The 22,461-nt window shown below is 49.6% G+C and overlaps 1 protein-coding gene across 1 annotated transcript in view; it reads left to right on the forward strand.

The window, feature by feature from the left end:
* The first annotated feature begins 3,193 nt into the window (after nt 1-3,193).
* Nucleotides 3,194-22,461, forward strand: part of FAT2 (FAT atypical cadherin 2) — a 59,353-nt gene continuing 40,085 nt past the window's right edge. The window contains exons 1-8 of the mRNA XM_062188807.1: nt 3,194-6,452; nt 8,598-8,912; nt 13,702-13,760; nt 15,070-15,381; nt 16,675-16,885; nt 18,471-18,610; nt 19,200-19,481; nt 20,575-20,785. Coding sequence (XP_062044791.1) covers nt 3,194-6,452; nt 8,598-8,912; nt 13,702-13,760; nt 15,070-15,381; nt 16,675-16,885; nt 18,471-18,610; nt 19,200-19,481; nt 20,575-20,785 — 4,789 coding nt within the window. The remainder of the gene's footprint in view (nt 6,453-8,597; nt 8,913-13,701; nt 13,761-15,069; nt 15,382-16,674; nt 16,886-18,470; nt 18,611-19,199; nt 19,482-20,574; nt 20,786-22,461) is intronic.

Consider the following 22,461-nt stretch of genomic DNA (forward strand, 5'->3'; position numbering starts at 1 on the left):
GGAAAATTTTAAGCAGTGAAGTGTTTTTTGTTGTTGTTGTTTTTTGTTTGAAAGGCAGAGTGACAGAGAGATCTTCCATTTAATGGTTCACTCTCCAAATGCTTACAACAACAGGGGCTGGGCCAGGAGTCAGGGACTCCATCTGGGTCTCCCAATTGGGTGGTAGGAACCCAAGTACTTGGGCCATCATCTACTGCCTCCTGGGTGCATTAGTAGGAAGTTGGATGGGAAGCATGGCACAGGCGGGATTCAAACCAGGCACACGGATGTAGGATGTAGCCTTAACCTGCCACATCACAGTGCCCACCCAACTTCGGTTTTCACAGCAGTTTCCAAACAGGACTCCTGGGTTTTGTTGGCAGGGTAGGAATGGGAGGTGGGGATGGGGGCTGGACAGGCACAGGGAGCCAGGCATACTTCTGCCACTTGCCCGCCTCTTCACTTGTCCTGACCAAGCACCAGGGAACAGCTGTCCGGAGAGAGCCCCCTCCTGCAGCAAACTACTTGCCAGGTCTGCGGCTCCTACAGCTGAGACCAGCCTTGGGCACTCAGCCACCACCCAGAGGTGCATGCTCTGTGCATCTTCTCCCCGTCCCAAGGGAACCCGGCCCTGCCCACTTCCCTACAGCTCACCTTAACAGCAGCTCCCGCTGTGCAAGGCGCCTGTGCAGCCGCTGAGCCCTGAGTCTTGTTGGGGCCTGCCCGACACCGGCACTGACCTGGCGAACAGGAAGCTTTCCGCAGGCAGAGCTGAGAGGCTGCCTGCACCCAGGCTGGCTGAGCGGCGGCGGGAGTGTGCCCGGGACGGGGGTAAGGACTCATCTCCCCCCAGCTGCACCCCACCCCTGTGGCCTTCAACTTCAAAAGCAATGCCATCCTGCTAGGGCTGGTGCCGCATGACTCAGGGGCCCCCTCATGCTTGTGTGGCTGTGGCCAGGACACGATGAAGATGGTTTTTGTTGAGAACTGGCTCCGCTGTGGGGTGTGAACCAGGGGTGAGAGCATGGGCAGGCAGGGTAGGGAAGAGACAGCTCTTTCTGTGACTGACTTTGGGACCCCAAGGGCAGAATCTGCCTTTGTCCTGTCCCCTCTTAGCTGAGGTGCCTGGGTTTGGGGCACCACCAACAGGACCTAGTGGCAGGAAGGGGGCGTATTCACATTCTTTTAGGCACAGGGTTTCAAACCCTAAGGTAGGCGTCTTTTCCGCTCCCACCTGCATCCTGCTTCCCATCTTGGATGCTACTGGGCAGGGTCTTTCAGAACCTACTACCCAGGTCATTCACGACTCTGGGGAGACTTATCCCCAAGCCTCTCCTTTACCCTTGCCCTGGAAGTTTAACTCTTCCTTGCCTTTGAAGAGCAAGGCAACTTGGAAAACAGGTCTGTCCGGTTTCATCCAGGAATGCTTCCCCACATCTGGCTGGTAGCCACGAAGCTCCTAGGAATCAGGAGACCCACAGGCAGGTCTGGAGCCAGCCTGGTACACACAGCCTTGCACTTGGCCTGTCCAGACTCCACTGCTCAACCCCCAAGCCGCTGCCCCATTCTTGGCCCTGATGAGTCTCACACTTGGGCACAGGTTAGGTGGGCTCCGTGAGAAACAGCAGGGAGAGAGGGGATAGCAGCAAGTCTTAGAGGAGGTGGAGTGTTCAGTCATGGCTGGCCAACAAGAACTTGCTCCCGGGGACTAGTTCTGACCTGGCCATGTACTGTGTGGCTTGGGGCAAGGGTGCCCCCTTCCCCAGGGCTCTATTTCCCCATCTCTGCATGGGCAGTGGGAACAGAGCTCCATCATCTTTGCGTCCTTCATTTCTGACATTTCAGGAGTCCTGGAGTTGGCTGTGTCCTGGGTCACAAGGTGAATGGGGCTTGGGCCCTCCCCTGGGCTGTGTGGTTGGACTGCTGAAGATAAGCCTGGGGCAGGAGGAGCAGCCCCAGCCCTGACTCAGTGAGCCCTATGCTAACCCCTACTTTGCTTCCAGCTACCTGCAAGGCCCTGAGTAGTACCCTTCCTTTGATGAACTGTGATTTCTTGCTATTAAGCATGGCTAATGTTAAAATGTACTATAGGGGGTCTGCAGTGTGGTGTAGTGGGTAAAGCTGCTGCCTGTGATGCTGGCATCCCACGTGGGTACTAGTTTGGGTACCAGCTGCTCCACTTCCAATCCAGCTCTCTCCTAATGTGCCTGGGAAAGCAGTGAAAGATGGCCTAAGGCCTTGGGTCCCTGCACCCATATGGGAGACCTGGAAGAAGCTCCTGGGCTCCTGACTTATGCCTGGACCAGCCCTGGCTGTTGTAGCCATTTGAGGAAGTGAACTAGTGGATGGAAGATATCTCTCCCCTCCCTATAACTCTGCCTTTCAAATAAAATAAATAAATCTTCAAAAAATCTTAATAGAGGAGGGCCTTCAAAATGCTCATGGGAAATATGTATTATGAAAAAAAACTACACATAGATTTCAAAATTCTTTTGTACTAAAACAAATTTATCTTGAATTCTGTTTTGTTCCATGAGCTTTTTGAAGTACCTCTGTATACCAGGTACCCTGCTAGGTCATTTGCCTTTGTTGTGTGATTTACTTTCCATGACATTCCTACGAGATAGATAACATTCTTTCACCTATTCTACAGAAGAGAAAATCGAGGTTCACAGAGGTCCAATAACTTGCCTAGAAAGTCACTCACCCAGCCTGTCTGCAGCTCCTGTGGGTGCAGATGCAGCATGGTGTGGCTGGAGCTCAGTCCTGATGGAGGGGCTCTGAAGGGATGACAGAAAAGAGAGACGTTTAGAGCCACGTTGTTTAGCTTGAATTTCTGGCTTAGAGCTGAGGCTTTTTCACCATCATAGGGGGCCACAGAGCATACTGGGAAGAAGGAGTAGGACAGTGATGGGGGCTGTATTGCAATTGCCATGGCCATGGGAGAGCTCCGTGAACTAGTCTCTTATCCTTCAACTGCCTTGTCATGTGGCTGTTTGGGGCCAGGGCACCCTCTGCTGTGGGTGGCTCTCCTGTGTAGTGGCATTGCTGGCATCTGCCCACCAGTAGAACTCCCCCCAAGCCGTAACAGCCAAAAACATCTTCAGACATTGCCAAATGACCTTTGACAGGGCCTGCACACAGAAGGAAGTGTTTCTCTCCTAACCTGCACCCATGCTTTCTTTTGTACCAGGGTTTTGGGAGTTTTTTCACCATGACTATTGCCTTGCTGGGTCTGGTCATTTTCTTGCTCCATTGTGCAACCTGTGAGAAGCCCCTAGAAGGAATCCTTTCGTCCTCAGCTTGGCACTTCACACACCCCCTCTACAATGCCACCATCTATGAGAACTCTGCCCCCAAGACCTACGTGGAGAGCTCCGTGAAAATGGGCATCTATCTCACGGATCCCCAGTGGACAGTGAGGTACCGGATCATCTCCGGGGATGTGGCCAATGTATTTAAAACAGAGGAGTATGTGGTAGGCAACTTTTGCTTTCTGAGAATAAGGACAAAGAGCAGCAACACGGCCCTCCTGAACAGGGAGGTGCAAGACAGCTATACACTCATCATCCAAGCCACAGAGAAGACCTTGGAGTTGGAAGCGTTGGCCCGCGTGGTGATCCACATCCTGGACCAGAATGACCTGAAGCCTCTCTTCTCCCCACCTTCGTACCGAGTCACCATCTCCGGGGATGTGCCCCTCAGGAGCCCCATCTGCAAGGTGACCGCCACGGACGCTGATCTGGGGCAGAACGCTGAGTTCTACTATGCCTTTAACACGAGGTCAGAGATGTTTGCCATCCATCCCACCAGTGGCGTGGTCACCGTGGCAGGGAAGCTCAACGTCACCTGGAGAGGGAAGTACGAGCTGCAGGTGCTGGCCGTGGACCGCATGCGCAAGATCGCAGAGGGCAATGGGTTTGGCAACTTGGCTGCCCTTGTCATCCACGTGGAGCCCGCCCTCAGGAAGCCCCCCGCCATTGCCTCGGTGGTGGTGAGTCCACCAGATGGCAGTGAGGGCACCACCTATGCCACCGTAGTGGTCGATACAAATGGCTCCAGAGCCACTGTGGACTCAGTGGAAGTTGTTGGCGGTGACCCTGGAAAGCACTTCAAAGCCATCCAGTCTTATGCCCGGAGTAACGAGTTCAGTTTAGTGTCCATCAAAGACATCAACTGGGTGGAGCACCTGCACGGCTTCAACCTGAGCCTCCAGGTCAGGAGCAGGAGTGGACCTCCTTTTCATTCCCAGATCCGGGGCTTTCACCTACCTGCTTCTGCGCTGGCTTCTCTTAGATTCGAGAAGGCCGTTTACAGGGTGCAGCTCAGTGAGTTTTCCCCTCCTGGCAGCCGCGTGGTGAGGGTGAAGGTAACCCCGGCCTTCCCCAACCTGCAGTATACTCTGAAGCCATCCTCGGGGAGTGCGGGGTTCACACTGAATGCTCGCACTGGGCTGATCACCACCACGAGGTTCCTGGACTTCCGTGACGGAGCTCACTACCAGCTGCATGTCAGAACCGCCCCGGGCCTGGCCTCCACCACGGTGGTAATTGACATTGTGGACTGTAACAACCACACTCCCGTCTTCAACAGGTCTTCCTACGAGGGCACCTTGGATGAAAACGTCCCTCCAGGCACCAGCGTTCTGGCTGTCACTGCCACAGACGGGGATCACGGGGAGAATGGGTTCGTCACTTACTCCATCGCTGGTCCCAAAGGTGTGCCGTTCTCTATCGACCCTTACCTGGGGATCATCTCCACCTCCAAACCCATGGACTATGAGCTCATGAGGAGAATTTATACCTTCCGGGTCCGGGCATCGGACTGGGGCTCCCCGTTTCGCCGGGAGAAGGAAGTGTCTGTTTCTCTCAGGCTCCAGAACCTGAATGACAACCAGCCCATGTTTGAGGACGTCAACTGCACGGGGTCTATCCGCCAAGACTGGCCGGTGGGGAAGTCAGTGATGACCATGTCGGCCATCGATGTGGATGAGCTTCAGAACCTGAAGTACGAGATCGTGTCAGGCAACGAACTGGACTATTTTGACATAAATTATTTCTCCGGAGTGGTCTCCCTCAAGCGTTCTCTGACAGATCTTACTGTGGGTCAACCCACCAGCTATTCACTGAAAATTACAGCTTCCGATGGCAAAAACTATGCATCGCCGACCACACTGAACCTTACTGTGGTGAAGGATCCTCGTTTTGAGGTCCCTGTAACATGTGATAAAACAGGGGTGCTGACACATTTCACAAAGACCATCCTCCACTCGGTGGGACTTCAGAACCAGGAGTCCAGTGAGGATGAGTTCATGTCCTTCAGCATGTACCAGCTCAATCGGCATCCCCCCCAGTTTGAGGACCACTTCCCCCAGTCCATCGACATCCTTGAGAGTGTACCCATCAACACCCCCTTGGCCCGCCTGGTGGCCACTGACCCTGACACTGGCTTCAGTGGCAAACTGGTCTATGTGATTGCAGATGGCAATGAGGAGGGTTGCTTTGACATTGAGCTGGAGACAGGGCTGTTCTCTGTAGTTGCTCCCCTGGACTATGAAACCACCAGTTTCTACATCCTCAATATAACGGTGTATGACCTAGGCACTCCCCAGAAGTCCTCCTGGAAGCTGTTGCCAGTGAACGTGAAAGATTGGAATGACAATGCACCCAGATTCCCTCCTGGGGGTTACCAGCTAACCATCTCAGAGGACACAGAAGTTGGAACCACAATCACAGAGCTGCAAACAAAAGATGCTGACTCTGAGGACAATGGGAGGGTTCGCTACTCCCTGCTAAGCCCGACAGAGAAGTTCTCCCTCCACCCCCTTACCGGGGAACTGGTTGTCACGGGGCCTCTCGACCGGGAATCAGAACCTCAGCACATCCTCAAAGTGGAGGCCAGGGATCAGCCTAGAAAGGGCCACCAGCTCTTCTCCGTCACTGACCTGATAGTCACCTTAGAGGATGCCAACGACAACTCTCCCCAGTGCATCACAGAACTCAACAGCCTGAAGGTCCCAGAGGACCTGCCCCCAGGGACCGTCCTGACGTTTCTGGATGCCTCTGATCCTGATCTGGGCCCTGCGGGGGAATTGCGGTATGTTCTGTTGGATGACGCCCACGGGACCTTCCGGGTGGACCTGATGACCGGGGCACTCAGCCTGGAGAGGGAGCTGGACTTCGAGAGACGGGCTGGGTACAATCTGAGCCTGTGGGTCAGTGACAGTGGGAGGCCTGTGGCCCGCCGGACCCTGTGCCACGTGGAGGTGATGGTCCTGGATGTGAATGAGAACCTCCACCCTCCCCGCTTTGCCTCCTTCGTGCACCAGGGCCAGGTGCAGGAGAACAGCCCCTCAGGAGCTCAGGTGATGCTGGTGGCTGCCCACGACGACGACAGTGGCTTGGACGGGGAGCTCCAGTACTTCCTGCGGGCTGGCACTGGCCTCGCAGCCTTCAGCATCAACCAAGACACAGGTACTGGGAGCGAGGGGCATGGGAGTGAAATCAGGGGCTGTTGTGGGAGAAATCAGGCTGCAGGCAGAAAAGCAAGTCCGTAAATAGGGATTCTCTTCCCTGTTCCTTTTATCTTAAATTTCTTGCAACTAGAGTTATATATGTATCTACATGTATGTGTATGGAACCATGTATAGTTACTTCACAATGTTTGTGGGAAAATTAAATAAAAAGATTAATTCCTTGTTGGAAAAATTTTGAAATCTATATATACAGGAATCTTTAAAAAGTTCATGAAAAACTATGTATGAATTTAAAAAATTCTACCTGTCAATATATATTTAATCTCATTTTCCACAAACTTTTTGAAGTACTCTCATATATGAGAGTATATAAGCATACACATGTACACACATGCTCGTATATATTCTATTTATGAAATTAACACGTGCTAGTTGTGAATTCTTATAAATAACTTAAAAAATGAATGTTCCCCTGTGTTTCATCTCCCCAGATGGAATCTTTATTAACAATTTGGTACATAATCTTCTAAATTTTTTCTCTTTATACCTGATATGTTATTTTTGCTCATTATGTTATTATGAAAATATAATATAATAGGGATACTTTCATAACTTTCTTTCTTCCTATAATATAACATCAGGACATTATGTTCACCAGTACAAACATTTTCTGTTATTTATTGGTTGCACACTATTCTGTCATTTGACTCTAACATCTTTGTTTAGCCTACTTTTATTCATATGCATGTCTCTATAGGAAGACCTCTTAAAAATGAAGTTTCTGAGTCAAAGGATATTTGTACATTTCAAATGCGAATAGGTATTTCCAAACTGCCTTCCAAAGAGGGGAAACCAACTTATTTGTTTAAAGCTTCATAGAAAATCAGTGCACCAAGCACCCACCACATGTAAGGTCCTCAGCTGGGCACCTTGAGAAGACCCCAGGGGAACAGAGGCAGGTTACTCCTGCCTTCAGGAGTTTATAGCCTGGTGGAGGGTTTCCAGGGGAAAGGGCAGGGTGGTGTGATAGAAAGAACATCAGACTGACAGTCAATTCCAGACCCAGTTCTTCTTCCCCTTACTTGCTCCATGATCTTGGTCAAGTCCTGCTCCCTCTCGGTGCCTCAGTTTCCCCCACTGCCTTCTGTGACATGCTCTGGCTCTGAGTACAGGATGTGTGTCCATCCCTCATTCCCCTCTACCCGTGCCACCACTAACCTGGCCTGCTAGGTGACTGTGATCTGTGAGAGTTTAGGGTGTTAGCTTCTTTTGCTCATTCTTGGACCCCAACTTTTTTTAAAAGACAGATTTATTTATTTATTTGAAAGGCAGAGTTAAAGACAGAGAAGGAGAGACAGAGAAAGACTTCCACCTGCTGGTTCACTCCCCAGATGGCCCCAGTGGCCAGGGCTAGGCCAGGGTGAAGGCAGAAGCCAGAAGCTTCATCTGGGTCTCCCATGTGGGTGCAGGGCCCAAACACTTGGGGCATTTTCCCCTGATTTTCCAGGTATATTAGCAGAGAGATGGATTGGAGGTAGAGCAGCCAGGACTCGAAACATTTCCCCTGTGGGATGCTGGTGTTGCAGGTGGCGGCTTAAACTGCTGTACTACAACGCCAGCCCCAAGGATCCCCAACTTCTAAAACAGTAAGCAATCTGTGGAGTGGATGTGGTAAAGAATGCAACTAAATCATGAAGAGGATGGAGAAGGAATGGCAATTTATTTATTCAGTCCCTAACCCTTAAACTGATTAACTGCCAGGACTTAAAAGTGTGAAGGAAACTATTTAAGGACAGCCAAAAGGGAATCTCACATACAGTAGGTGGAATAAATCAGTGGAACCTGGTTTGAAAGAGTCAGGAGAAAGTAGGCCAACTACCACTGCCTCCTGGAAACCCTACACTTGCCCGTATGCTGGAGTCGTGTGCCTGTTCAGCAGAGAAAGGCCCAGAGGGTCTACAGTAAGGATATTAATCCCCCTGTGTTCTACTCTGGATCTCCTAAATCACATCAGCAACGGTTCCCTGTTTCGTGGAGTATCTGTTAATACTCTATCCACAGTGTAGTTCCAGGATGTTGGGCATGGGGATTCCTAAAGCCACTTAAAGCTCTAAAACATCTTGGATTTGATTCACTGTTCCAGGAATGATTCAGACTCTGGCGCCCCTGGACCGAGAGTTTGTTCCCTTCTACTGGTTGACGGTACTGGCCGTGGATAGGGGTTCCGTGCCCCTCTCGTCTGTCACTGAAGTCTACATAGAGGTCACGGATGTCAATGACAACCCACCCCGCATGCATAGACCTGTGTTCTACACCTCCATCCAGGAGGGAGTGCCAGTAGGCACCTCCGTGCTTCAGCTAGAAGCTTGGGACCCAGACTCCAGCTCCAAAGGGAAGCTGACCTTCAACATCACCAGTGGGGACCACGTGGGATTCTTTGCTATTCACCCATTTACAGGTAAGGGACCAGGAAGCTGGACGAACCTCTGCGATGGTGGTTCTCAAAGTGTGGTTGTGGCCTGCACCGTGAGCATCGACTGCAAAGCTGTGGGAAAGTCAGATTCTCAGGAGTTACCCCAGGCCTACAGAGTGATTCTGAGGGTGGGAGCCAGCAACCTCTTTGCACAAAACATCCAGTGTGTGCGCTGCAGTTTGAGAACACAGCTCTACCAAGTCATTGCCGAAGGAAAACAGGGAGAACCTGTCATCAGCTTTCTTTCCTGGGGCCAGGGAAGCTAAGCAGGTTGCCTGGTGGTCAAGATTGGATTATTTCAGATCTCCATGTGCTCCCAAGCAGGCAAGGATGGTGGCTGCTTTAGAGTGATCCAGAGGTCATCAGTTGGCAGCAGGAAGCCAGTTTTTCTTGACTTGTGATCTTTAAACAATGATTTTCTAAGTTGTTGACTATACTTAAAATTTAAGGACTTTCACAAAACTGTCCATATTTCTGCTCGTTCTTTTAAAATGGGGATATGTGGCCACACTGTCGGCAGATTCTCACTGGGCCAACAGCAGCTCCCTGTGTTGGCCAGGCACATGTCCACTAGGCCCCACCATCTCCACCATCCTCTGCTGCATTAGTCCCAGCCTGCTTCCCTCATCTATGCCACCTGCCTGGCTCCCATTGGCCCTAGGGTTTGCGAGTCAATTCCCACTGCTGTGGACACTGCTAAAAGGCCACGTCCTTCTCCTGGGGGATGAACAATGCTGTTGTAGAGAAGGTTATTTTCTCTTCTGGAGCCAACATCCTACTCTCCAGCTCCAACACTTTACTTCTCTCCTGGAAGGATGAAACCCAGGTGAGACTGCAGGCAGGGGAAGGGGAGCATGCCAGGGAGGCAGTCCCCTGAGCCTAAGGACAAGAGGGGCAGAGTGATGGGCCTGGGGGGTCCTAGGACAGAGGCTGGCTGGTACATACAAGTGTCTATGACATCAGTTGGGGGCCTTTCCTGTTCACCTTTGACCTCAGGGTATGGATTAGTTCTCCTGGAAAGAGGACACTTTGCTCCTGGAAAACAAGCCTGATCTGGTTCTGCCCCTGGGCCAGCCCTGTCTCTGCCTCCCTGGGAGAGGGAAGAGCTCTCTCACCTAAGGCATTAGCTTCTCAACTTCTTCCAAGTCCTTGTTCCGTTTACAATCAACAGCTCCCTGACAGCAGGTCTGGCAACATGCCCAAGGGCAGAAATGCTCTGAGTCTTCCTGCTGGTGAGGAGGAGAAATCTTCATCAGCACGGACATTTATAAAACTAGAAACGTGGATCAGCAGTGAGCCCCAGGAGGCCTTTCTCAGCCCCACCATTGCACTGTCCCACTGCCCTACCCGGACAGTTTGGGCAAGATTTTTCTGGGTCCTGAAGATGAAGCCAGAGCTTGCCCTGTCCCAGAGACCTGTGCTTGACCTGCTCTACTGCCCTCTCTGGGGTCCAGCTGCAAGGCTGCCTTGGTCCATGCCCCTCCAGCCCAGGGCTCTGCATCCCTGGTCTCTCCCCCAGGGCTCCTCTCTGCTTTCATCTGGTTAACTCCTGCAGTCAGTCCTGCAGGCCCCAGCCCAGCTATTCTTCCCTTAGAGAAGTCTGTCCCGACACCAGGCCACACTTCCTAACACTACTTGCTTCCTTCTGTAACACCTGACATACAGGCTGTGACACTGTACACTTTCACGATTAATCCACAAATCTCCCAAGTCCTTGAAAGTTTCCCCAGAAAAGGAACCATGGCTGTGTTTGCCCATGGTAATATCCTCAGACCTGGCACATAGTAAAAGCTCAACAAAAAACTGCTAAATGGATGAATGAATCTCTGCCAGCATCTACAGTGTTTTGTTACCCCCAAGATTCATTCAGCAAACGTTTACAGGTATCTGCCCTTACAAGGCTTTTAACAGGTTCAGGTGTGGGAGACTTCAGTCCGTCAGGAACATGAAGAATTGGACAGAAATACTACAGGGCCCGGGGGATAGCACAGCATTGTAAAACACATGTGGATGTGACCACTGCTGCTCAGAGGAGAGAAGCAGCTGCCAGTGTGGAGAATCTGCAGGAGTTTCCTGTAGCGGGGCCTTGAGCTAAGGGTCGGGAGGGTTTTGATAGGCAGCAGTCTTAGGGGGCATCTGGGCAAGGAGAAGTTCCTGGAGGGAAGAAGATCCAGGTCCTGTTGAGGACGGAGTGAGTGGGTGGATTTTATAAGGGCATACCCCAGTCACACCACTTAGAAATGGTGAGGTCTTGGAAGGTGATTCAACTGCTCTGTGCCAGATTTTTCTCACCAGTAAATGGAGATGATAATAATAGTGATTCCCAGGACCTTAGACAGCAGGAGATGGCAGTGGTGAGATAAGGTCAGAGAGAGAGAGAGATTCTGAGATTCAGAGAGAGCCTTGGGGAGAAGGGAGAGAAGCGGATGGGGTGGTCTGGGACAGTGTCCACACTAGATCCAGGGCATGTGTCTTGAGTTTCCACTTGCCTTCCTTCCTAACTGAAGGCTGCCCAGGTAGGGGTTTTTCCAGAGACTTTGCTGATTCCTCCCATACCCGTCCTGTACTCAGTTAGGGAGACAAAAGCTGGGATGGCCTGTGTTCTACTGTGTAAGGCAAGAAACGTGGCTGAACAGAGGCCACGTCCTCACACCTCAGTCCCGTTTACAGTATGGGAGGCTCTAGCACCACTGCCTCCCCTGACCCTCACTGAGCTCTTCCCATGGAACTTCTGTTCTCTTCACTGAGCTTCATTTCATGCTTGCTTCTATTATTTGCATCACTTCATCACTGAAACAGGATCAAGAAACTTAAACTTTCCAGATGGCCCACTGCCCCCCCACCAATGGCTCTGCTTGCATTTCAAAGGGGCCTTCTGTAACTGACCAGGACATCTCAAGCTAAGGGCTCAGACTGAGCTTCTGGGACCTGGATAATCTCAACCCTGACTTCCCTGAATCCTGCAGAGAACCTGCCCCTTCCCTGCCTGCTTGCTTCAGCTGAGAGCCAGTATGGCTCAGCAAGTTAAAACCAGATTTATAGATCACTACATCCAACTTCCTAAATTGACAGATGAGAAGACAGAGCCCTCCTCTGACTCATCTGAGGCAGCCAGCTCCAGGAAAAGCTGGCACTGGGACTCATGCATGATAAAACAACAACAGCAACGAACTAAAAAAGCTACCACTTTGTGAATTTTCTAGAACGGAACATAATGATGGTGATCTCTATGGCAACTCCTGATGAGCTGCTTTTTTAAATCAGTAATTTGAGGATTCTTAAAAAGTTCAAGGAAAGCATAATTAAAAGGTAAATTTATTTGAGTGCAAGAAAAGTGGACTCTGTCTCTCTGGATAAACAGATAAAATCAAAATTAAAATTCATATGTAGTATTTTCGTAATTCACACTTCCCATGAACTGTTTGAAGACCATGCATATGCATGGATTTTAAAATGTTTTGCACTAAAATAAACTTATCTGTTAACTCCATTTTGATGAAATTTTTGAAGTACCTTCATATATAGTACATAGCATTTCTGCATCTACAAAAATATAATTTAAATGGCTGCTTTATGTTCCTTTTCAATGTGTAATTTATGTAACTTTTCCCTTTTATGGATTGTGTTTAGTGGTTTACTTGTTAAGATGTTACCATGATGAACACCCTTGGGCACACCACTTCCCATATTTATGTGTTGGTTTCTCTGGAATAAATTCCAGGACAGCGGGAGGAGACATCAGAACCTAAGGCCAGCAGGACCTTGAAGGTGTCCCAATTCAGCTCCTCCTTTGACAGAGGAGGGTGGGGCTGAGGAACCACAGAAGAGGTAGGGATAAGCAGGAGCCTCCTGGAGTCAGGGCCGGAAAGAGAGAGTTGGTGAGCCTACTGTGTGCCTGCTGAGGCTGGAACTGAGGTTGGCAGTGCCAGGGAGGGGCAGGGAGGGACTGAACCAGGAAGCACCATCCTTCCTGAGGCAGGGGTCTCGCCGTTCCAAAGACCCCGATTGCTTCCTCTGCCCCACTGTGAACCCCACCCCTGCCCTGTCCAGCACATGAAATCTCAGCGTGGATTTGGATGTCAGGACTTCTCCAGATGTAAAAGATGGAAACCCAATCTAGGTTGGCTGAAGCAACGAGAGACATTTTTCTTACCTTACTGAAAAGTCCAGACATGTGTAGTGGCAGGCACAGCTGCAGCCAGCGCTCAGATGAGGTCATGCAGGCTCTGCCTCCTCCCATCTCTCGGCCTCACTTCCTCTGAGCAGGTTCTGTTCTCAGGAGCCTGTCTCCACGCTGCTCTTGGGTTTCACCCTGTCCTCTCGGCAGATGCAGCAGCAGACTCTTTCCTGCATGGTTCTCATGTGAATGGCAGACACCCAGTTAGCTGAGCCATCACTGCTGCCTCCCAGGGTCTACATTAGCAGGATGTTGGAGTCAGGCAGGAACCCAGTCTGGAAATCAAACCTAGGAAGTCCAACGTGCAATGCAGGTGCCTGCTCCTGCTCAGTTGTTGACCTGTGACCCCCGCCTAATGGAGAAAGTAGGAAGAGGTGGGGCCTTTGGCTAACACCTTGTCCCTGCTCTGTTCTCGCTCACCTACTGCCTTCCCCATTCCTTTCTCCAGAGTTCCATCCATTCTTAATGTACCTGTTCTCCAAAGACCAGAATTTCCATCTCGGACATGATGGATGTCATGTCCTTGAACTTGCCCCAGTAAAGCAGCCCTGGGAGCCCGCTGCTCATCAAATCTTCCTCTTACCATCTCTTCCCCAGGTCTCCTCACCACCGCCAGGCAGCTAGATCGAGAGAACAAGGAAGAACACATTCTGGAGGTGAGTGACGGTGGTGAAGCCATGTGCTGTGCTGGAATGCTTCCTCAGGGAGGCCAGGCCGAGGTCCTTCAGGAAGCCAAGCCAGGCCTTGGGGTCACAAGCATGCCTCTGGTGCTATGGCTGAGAACAGCGCTGGGCTCAGGGAGGAGGACATGTTGGAGCTGAGCCTTGCTCTGAGTGTTTGCTGGCTCTTCAGCACTGAGAAGGCAAGGAATCTGAAGCCAGTTCAGCTGGGCAGGAACCACTGATTGATTAGTAATGCCTTCAGTGAGTGCAGGAAGGGGCAGTGCATGCATATCCTATGTACTTGTCAGGTCTGATTTTCAACACCCACCTCCCCTGCCCTCCACACACACACACACACACACGCCTGAGAGATGGAGAGCAGGGGAGGGAGGGTAGAGGGGAGAGAGAGAGAGAATCATCCAAGGTCAAACACTAGGTCAATAGCAAAACTCAGACTTTTGTCTATAGGATCAGTTCTTCCTAGGATCTCTAAAATCACATGGCATCCAAGGAGAAGCTTCATTCTGTGAGTGGGAGGGGTTCTAATCAGAAGAGATTCCATCTGTTTCGCCCCTGGGCTGTCCATGACTGATGAGCAGGTCTCTCTTCTAAAGGCCTCAGCAGGTGGGACACACACTCCTCAGCAGGTGGGAAGTGAATGTTGCCTGCTATGCCCCTGGGCTCTGCACCTTGCGCTCTTTGTAAGAAACAGTTGTAATTAGTCAGCAGCAGATATGAGGCCTTCTTGAGTTCCTGAGGACTGAAGCATTCTCCGTAGTGCAGTAACAGACTTAGACACCAAAATGCTGTTTAAATGTGCAACCATTCGAGGTGGAACACCCATGTCACCCAGTGCCCTTGGGGCTGTCCATGCTGGGGATGATCTGCCCTACAGGAAACAGTTCCTGATTCTGAAATGGCTTTGACGCCTTCTCCCTCCCTCTGGGTTTCGTTTCATGCCATTGGCCACAGGTGCCACACCATCCTTTGTAAACATCTCCTCATTGGCTTTTCTTAACCTCAAGTGGCTTAAGGAAACGAGAGAGCAGAGCTTATGAGAAGTCAGCGGTCTTCCCATGGGCCTTCCCGAGCAGAGAGCCAGCTTCTGTGCAGAGGTTTGGAATCTCTCCCTCCGCTTCTTTCCTCTGATCCCACTGTCTGAGTAGGTGAGGTTCTGATAATAAACATAAGGCGTGTAGACCAAAGAGCAGACTGGCCAGTATTTCCAGGCTGTCACAGAGGTGGCAGGGTTGTGGTGGGAGGTGATGCGTAGTCAGTGCCTCATGCTTGCTTCTGTCCCCAGGTGACTGTGCTGGACCACGGGGAGCCTGCCCTGAAGTCCACATCCAGGGTGGTGGTGCGTGTCCTGGACATCAATGACAACCCACCTGTGTTCTCCCATAAGCTCTTCAATGTCCGCCTTCCAGAGAGGCTGAGCCCCACGTCCCCTGGGCCTGTGTACAGGCTGGTGGCCTCAGACCTGGATGACGGGCTCAATGGCAGGATCACCTACAGTGTTGAGGACAGTGACGAGGAGGGCTTCCACATCGACCCTGTCACGGGCGTGGTGTCATCCAGCAGGACCTTCGCAGCTGGAGAATACAACATCCTCACGGTGAGTGGTGCACAAAGGGAGACGGAGCAGCACAGCTGCGTAGCCGTTTTCCTGGAGGGCGCAGGGGGTGGGAGCCAGCCAGGTGGCAGGATGCAAGTGGCACTCCCTTCCCTCGGCTTCTCCAGAGCACCTGCAAGTACCACCTTCTATCAAAGGACCAGAGTCTGGGCCTGTCTGGTTGGGAGCAATGAAGACCTTGCCAGGAAATCCTCTCCAAGAGACAAAGATTTTAGTGAGGATAACAGGGTCTTTGGAATCAAGAGAAGCCTGGATTCTGACCTTAGTACTTTTATTTTATGCTCATGTGGTTTTAAGAACAAAGTTTAGACATACATTTTTATCTCCTTGAAAGTCAGACTGGGAGGGGGTGAGGCAGAGAGATCTTCCAACCACTGGTTCATACTCCAAATGTCCACAGCACCCAGGGCTGGGTCAGGGAGAAGCCAGGGGCCAGGGACAACACCTAGGACTCTCATGTGCATAGGAGGGGCCCGCGTGCTTCAGCTATCATCTGCTGTCTCCCAGGACATGCACTAACAGGAAGCTGGCAGGTACTCCAATAAGGGATGTAGTTGTCCCAAGTAGCAGCTTAACTGGCAGCATCATGACACCCACCTGACCTGTGCAATCTTGGACAAGCCATTTAACCCCATTTGAATCTCTATTTTATATCTGTAAAAATAAGAACAAAGCCTGTTTCTTGGAAGAAGCCAATAAACATGATGGCCAGAGCATAGGTTCTCCTATCAGACCAGTCTGAATGCTACCCCAGCCTCATTACCAGTGAGATACATAATCCAGCAGGTGGATTCGCCACACTGAGCCCATTTTCTTCTGTGAAAGGGAGATAACAGCACCTCTCTCAGGGCCCCTATGAGGATTCAGTTAGCTACTGCACACCAAGTTCTCAGAGCAAGACCTGGTAATACTGAGAGCTCAATGAAGCCTAGCTCCTGATGTTTCTGGTTGTTGGGCAGAGCAAGGGGCTCACTTGTGTAAAGGCCAGTGCAGGAGCCAGCACACAGAAAGCCTTTAGGTAAGGGTGACTTTTATTATTTTTCACTAACTATGACGTTTTTGAGCTTAGGTAGTAGGTTTTTTTCCATCACTGTGTCTGCTGCAGCAACTCGAATGGCGACTGTTGACAGTCAGCCCTCAAGTGTGTGTGGATGGAATGACTGAGGGGATGGAAGGCCTGGTGGGCACAATCACACAACACTCGGTTCTCAGCCTGGACGCCTGGGTCTTCTTGCTTGTTGACCCTAACTCTCAATTTTGTGTTGGTCTCTTCAGGTCAAGGCGACAGACGGCGGGCAGCCACCGCTCTCAGCCAGCGTCCGGCTCCACATAGAGTGGATCCCCCCGCCTCGCCCATCTTCCATACCACTGGCCTTTGACGAGACTCACTACAGCTTTACAGTCATGGAGACAGACCCTGTGAACCACATGGTGGGGGTCATCAGTGTGGAGGGCAGACCTGGCCTCTTCTGGTTCAACATCTCAGGTGAGGCGAGGCCTGCAGTCCAAGGAGGGCCAGCCGCTCCCTCCCTATAGACTAGCCTTGGTCCCGTGGTACAGCCCTGCTGCTTGCTCTTGCAGTCATGCTCCTCGGCAGCCCCCCTTTGGCTCTGTGGGCACTGCCCCTTCCCTGGCCGTGGGAGGCAGAGTGTAGTAGGAATGGCACTTCAGCCAGGCTTTCCTTCCACCCCAGTGTGATCGCAGGAGGAATGTCTGTGATCTTGCTGGTTACCCCACCAGATGTGGGCAGTGCCCCAGCTACCCCACCTGCCTAGGAGACCTAAAATGAAGGGCTCGAGGAGACCCAGAGATGAAAGTACCAGCTTTGTGTTTCCTCTTCTGCCTTAATGTGAAAATAATTCATTAACCATGAGCCTGAAGCCAGCTATACCCTGGGGTCACATTCAATGTTCTGGTCCCAGGTCCATCATCAAGATCAGAGGAAAATACCCATTCTCATCCAAGGAGGCACTTGGAGCCAGGCTCTTGAGAGCTCCTCTGGAATCCTTCTCTATCTTTAAGTCAAAATTTTGCTTAAACTTCTGGGGGCAGCAGAACTCTTTGGAAACCTGATGAATGATTAGGTCTCCTTCCCAGAAAGTCTCACTCTGTCACACACACACACACACACACACACAGAGTAAATGTGCATACACATTGAGAGATTTTTATAAACTCTCAGACCTATCCAGAGATTCTAAGTTGAAAGATCTCTAGCTTAAGAGATTCAGCACCCATGACCTATTCCAGTTTCCAGCCTGGCTCAGAGTTAGGATAGGACATGCACCTGACCCAAGCTCTTTAACCTCTTGGACTAACTTCTGGTTCTGATTCACTGCTATTCTAATTGTTTGACTTTTTTTGTTTCATACATTATTAATACATATGCCCTACACAGAATTTAGAAAACACCAATGCACAGAGAAGAAATAGAAGATAATGAAGTTAAAAGTTCAATGTATTTTCTTCTAGTCATTTTCTTACCCACACACAAACACCCTTTTAAAGTATTTTACAATGCAATATGTCATGAACATATTTCCATGTCACCAACCAAATTTCTATTTAGCAGACATTTAAATAACCTCATACTGTTATACGTGTTGGATCATTATGGTTTATTAAATCAATTCTTTCTCGCTGAAAAGTGACTTTCACTTTTTCCTATGGCAGGCCTATTGCATAGGACTATTTCTTGAAAGCCATGGGGCAGACTCCATTGTCCCTGCATGTCTCTAACCTAGGAGAAGACAGAGTTCTATGGAAAATTTTACATCTTCCTCCAGGACCCTTGAGTCCGATAGGTCTGCCTTCTTCTGTAACCTGACAGCATAAATGATAGCTTTTAACTCCTGGGGGAGGTAAACTCCAGCCACTCACACAGACATCAAGCTGTTTCTGAGAGGAATTTCAGGATCCCTGATTCCGATTCTTCCTTGAATGCCTACAGTCCCACTAGCCAAGGTTGGCATCAACCTCCACATCCCCTAAATCTGACAGCCAAATTCCACGTTATGCTACTGTTGCCTGAACCACTGAGGTTGCATGTGATTCTTCCCACTTCTCTCCAGGTGGGGATAAAGACATGGACTTTGACATTGAGAAGACCACGGGCAGCATTGTCATTGCCAGGCCTCTTGATACGAGGAGGAGGTCAAACTATAACTTGACCGTGGAGGTGACGGATGGCTCCCACACCATTACTACCCAGGTTAGAGGCCTCAGCTGGGGACCACTGAGTTGAGAGAACATGGGAGGACTCCTTGGTTGGAATGAGGCTACAGAACACTTTCAGTGGAGGTGGTGTAGCTCAAAGGACACTGAATTCAGAATCAAGGTCTGGGCTCCAGTCTTACCTAACACATGCTCTACTTTTGTGATCTTGGGGGAACTGCTGTTCTCACTCTGGGTCTCTTCATAATGAAAGGTTTGTTTAAGTGAGCAGGTATAATTAAATAGAGTGCCATAGGGGCTACCATGGGTAAGAGCAATGATGACTGGCTCAGTGGGGCTCTGAATATCCACTCAGGCCTCATGTACTGGGAGTTCATACAACATTTCATTTGAAGTAAAGGTCCTTTCATAAAATGTTTGGTTTTGTAAATCACCAGTGTGGTATCTGAAAGCCTTGTGACTTTGAAATCCTATTATTCATTCAACAAATATATATTGAGTGGCTGCTGTGTGCCAGGGATGGAGCTAAGCACAGGTGGTACAGTGGAGATTCAGACAGCCGCAGGCTCTGCTCCCATGGAAGTTACATTCCTCCCCCTCTCTTTCTCTCTTGCTGCCCTCTATAGGTTGACATCTTCATGATTGCCAATGTTAACCATCATCGACCTCAGTTTCTAGAATCTCACTATGAGGTCAAGGTTCCCCAGGACACGCTGCCAGGGGTGGAGCTCCTTCGCATCCAGGCCACTGATCAAGACAAGGGCAAGGGCCTCATCTATACAATACATAGCAGCCAAGACCCAGAAAGTGCCAGCCTCTTCCAGCTGGATCCAAGCAGTGGTGTTTTGGTTACTGTGGGGAAGCTAGACCTGAGCTCAGGGCCCTCTGAGCACACACTGACAGTCATGGTGAGTACACTGGAAAACCAGCAAAGCATGAGCCTGCCTGCCAATGCACAGGGGTGGCCATGCTTAGGGCATGCCACAGGTCCCCCTTCCCTTGATGAGTCAGGCATACGGATGCTCATAACAGTAATCCACAGGACAGGATCAGGACATTTCACAGCTGCTCAGAGGCACTTTCTGTAAGGGATGGCTCAGAGTGAAGACAGAGACAGGATGGCTGCAAAGGAAGCTTCTGTCAACCTTGGCTTTCTCTGAACTCACCCAAACAGCCCCCAGCAGCTCTCTCCCTGCTCCATGACTTCATGACCATAATGCAGATTTATACACAGTCAAATGGAAAAAACTCAGAGACCACCCCATGCACAGAGCAAGGACCAGGGTCAGGCAAGTGAGCCGTGTAAGGCCCCAAACTGCAGGAAGATTCCCTCTCTGAATCATGTACCTGCATTTTTATGACCCTGAGAGTGACAGCCTCCCTAAATGCTGCATCCGACACACCTTGCTTGCCTCACCTTAAACCCAGCTCTAAGGCTGCCCAGTTCTCTACAGTCTTAAGCCCGAGGCGCACAGATGAAGACAGACTTCTTCACTGTCATACAGTTACTTACGATGCAGCTAGAATCAGAGGCTGGTCCTCTGTCCTGAAGGTCAGTGCTCTGTGCTAATTTAAGGTCCTCTGAACACATCAGTATGTATTAAAGGCTCTGAGAGGTCCTACAACAAAGAATATCATTTAACTTCTTATTACCATTCCCCAAATTGACATGGCCATAGAACACTTTTGTCCTGCCTAACAAGTTACAGTCCTGTACTACTGATAGTCTCCCAGACCCAATTTGAAAAACATTACTTTTCCACCTATTTTGGCCTTTCTCCTGAAGTGAAATTATTCATTAAAATAGCCAGGCCTAATAATCAACAAATGATAAATGTATTTAAAAAGAAAAAAGATCAAAGCACAGCAAGATTTAAAGGAATGCGGAGTTTCATGAGTTGGGTGTAATTTTCAGTGGCATTCTACCTCGTTGACCTTACTCTAACCCCGCCTCCTTTCATTCTGTTTGCTGCTCACCCTGTTGCTCCTTGGGGACACCAGGTCCGAGACCAGGAGATGCCCATCAAGAGGAACTTTGTGTGGGTGACCATTCACGTGGAAGATGGAAATCTTCACCCACCTCACTTCACCCGGCACCATTATGAGGCAAGTGTTCCAGACACCATAGCCCCCGGCACAGAGCTGCTACAGGTCCGAGCCACGGATGCTGACCGGGGAGCCAATGCTGAGGTCCATTACTCTCTGCTGAAAGGTGAGGCCTGGCCACGAGTTCAGAGGATGGGCAAAGGCTCTTGGGAAACAAAGCAATGTGCCACACACATGGATTTACAAACTAATCGAGGACCAAGTTGTCTAAGATCTGGTAAATGATAGTTCTAGAGCTCTCTCCAGGACCATGGTGACCTAAGTGAATGCATTTCCAAATATGGTGATAACAGTAACAGAAAGACTCTTCCTGTTATGGGAGAATTTACATATGCATTATATAAGCCACTAATGACTGTATCTGTGGAGGTCTGTGAAGTCCATGCAGCATTTTAACTTTAATAACTCCATACATGTACATTAGGAAGGACCTGTAAATACTTTATGAGATGCTAAGGCCACATATTATATGGTTGCCTTCATCTCAAAAATGGGAATATTACTGATGCAAAAAAGTCATTGTAAGGATTAAAAGAGAAAATGCAAGTTAACACATGCTGCAAATTGTAAAATGTTATACAAATGTCGGAGGTTATTACTATCATTGATAAATGTTAATTATAAGTAATTAATGTAACAAAAGTGGCAATATCCAGTATCTACCTCATTATTAATGATAATTTGTCATGGTTGATAATGTATACTTAATGACATTTAATAGCAATAATTACTTTTAATAATAATGACTACTCCTTATGGCAAGATGCTGCCGAGGGACAGGGATGCACATGGCTTACTCTCTGCCCTCCACGGCATGGGATTTACCTGCTGCGTGTAGTGTCATACAGGAGGGTACTCTAAAATGTGCTGCAAAGTGTTCATGCACTTGAGGGGTCTTCATACAGTGCATGACAAAAATGCATGTTATGGAAAACAATGCATGAATTTCAAATTTTTTTTTGCACAAAATAAATTTACCTTTTACTTCCATTTTCCCCTCAAACTTTTTGAACTACCTTTGTGTACTTTCAAGGAATTTGAGCTTTTTACATGTTCCTTTTTGAGAAAAATAATTTCCTTATGACAAAAGTGTATTCATCCATGAATAATCATAACAGTAGTACAATGAATTAACTATATCACAAATTTGACTAAATCACAAGTCACCTCAACAGGCAACTGGAAAAGCGCTTGGAAGAGTATCAGATTCAAAGTTTTTTTTTGTTTGTTTGTTTGTTTGTTTTTGATAGGCAGAATGGACAGTGAGAGAGAGAGACAGAGAGAAAGGTCTTCTTTTGCCGTTGGTTCACCCTCCAATGGCCGCCGCAGTAGGTGCGCTGCGGCTGGCGCACCAGGCTGATCCGAAGGCTGGAGCCAGGTGCTTCTCCTGGTCTCCCATGGGGTGCAGGGCCCAAGCACTTGGGCCATCCTCCACTGCACTCCCTGGCCACAGCAGAGAGCTGGCCTGGAAGAGGGGCAACCGGGACAGAATCCGGCGCCCTGACCGGGACTAGAACCTGGTGTGCCGGCGCCGCAGGCGGAGGATTAGCCTAGTGAGCTGCAGTGCCGGCCAGATTCAAAGTTTTATGATGAAGCTCAGCTGTTTGCTTTGCTGTAGAAATCACAGTATTTGCACCTATGTGATAAAAGGGAATAAGAAATGTGAAGAGAATTATTTCCCTGAGTGCAAGACCTGCAGCACTACTGAAGAGAAAAATAACTCAGGTGTTACTCAGTTACAGCCTTAAATAGGTAATCAGAGGTGAGCATTTGGCCTAACAG

Source organism: Lepus europaeus, chromosome 4, assembly GCF_033115175.1.
Source record: "Lepus europaeus isolate LE1 chromosome 4, mLepTim1.pri, whole genome shotgun sequence".
In the NCBI taxonomy this organism is placed as follows: domain Eukaryota; kingdom Metazoa; phylum Chordata; class Mammalia; order Lagomorpha; family Leporidae; genus Lepus; species Lepus europaeus.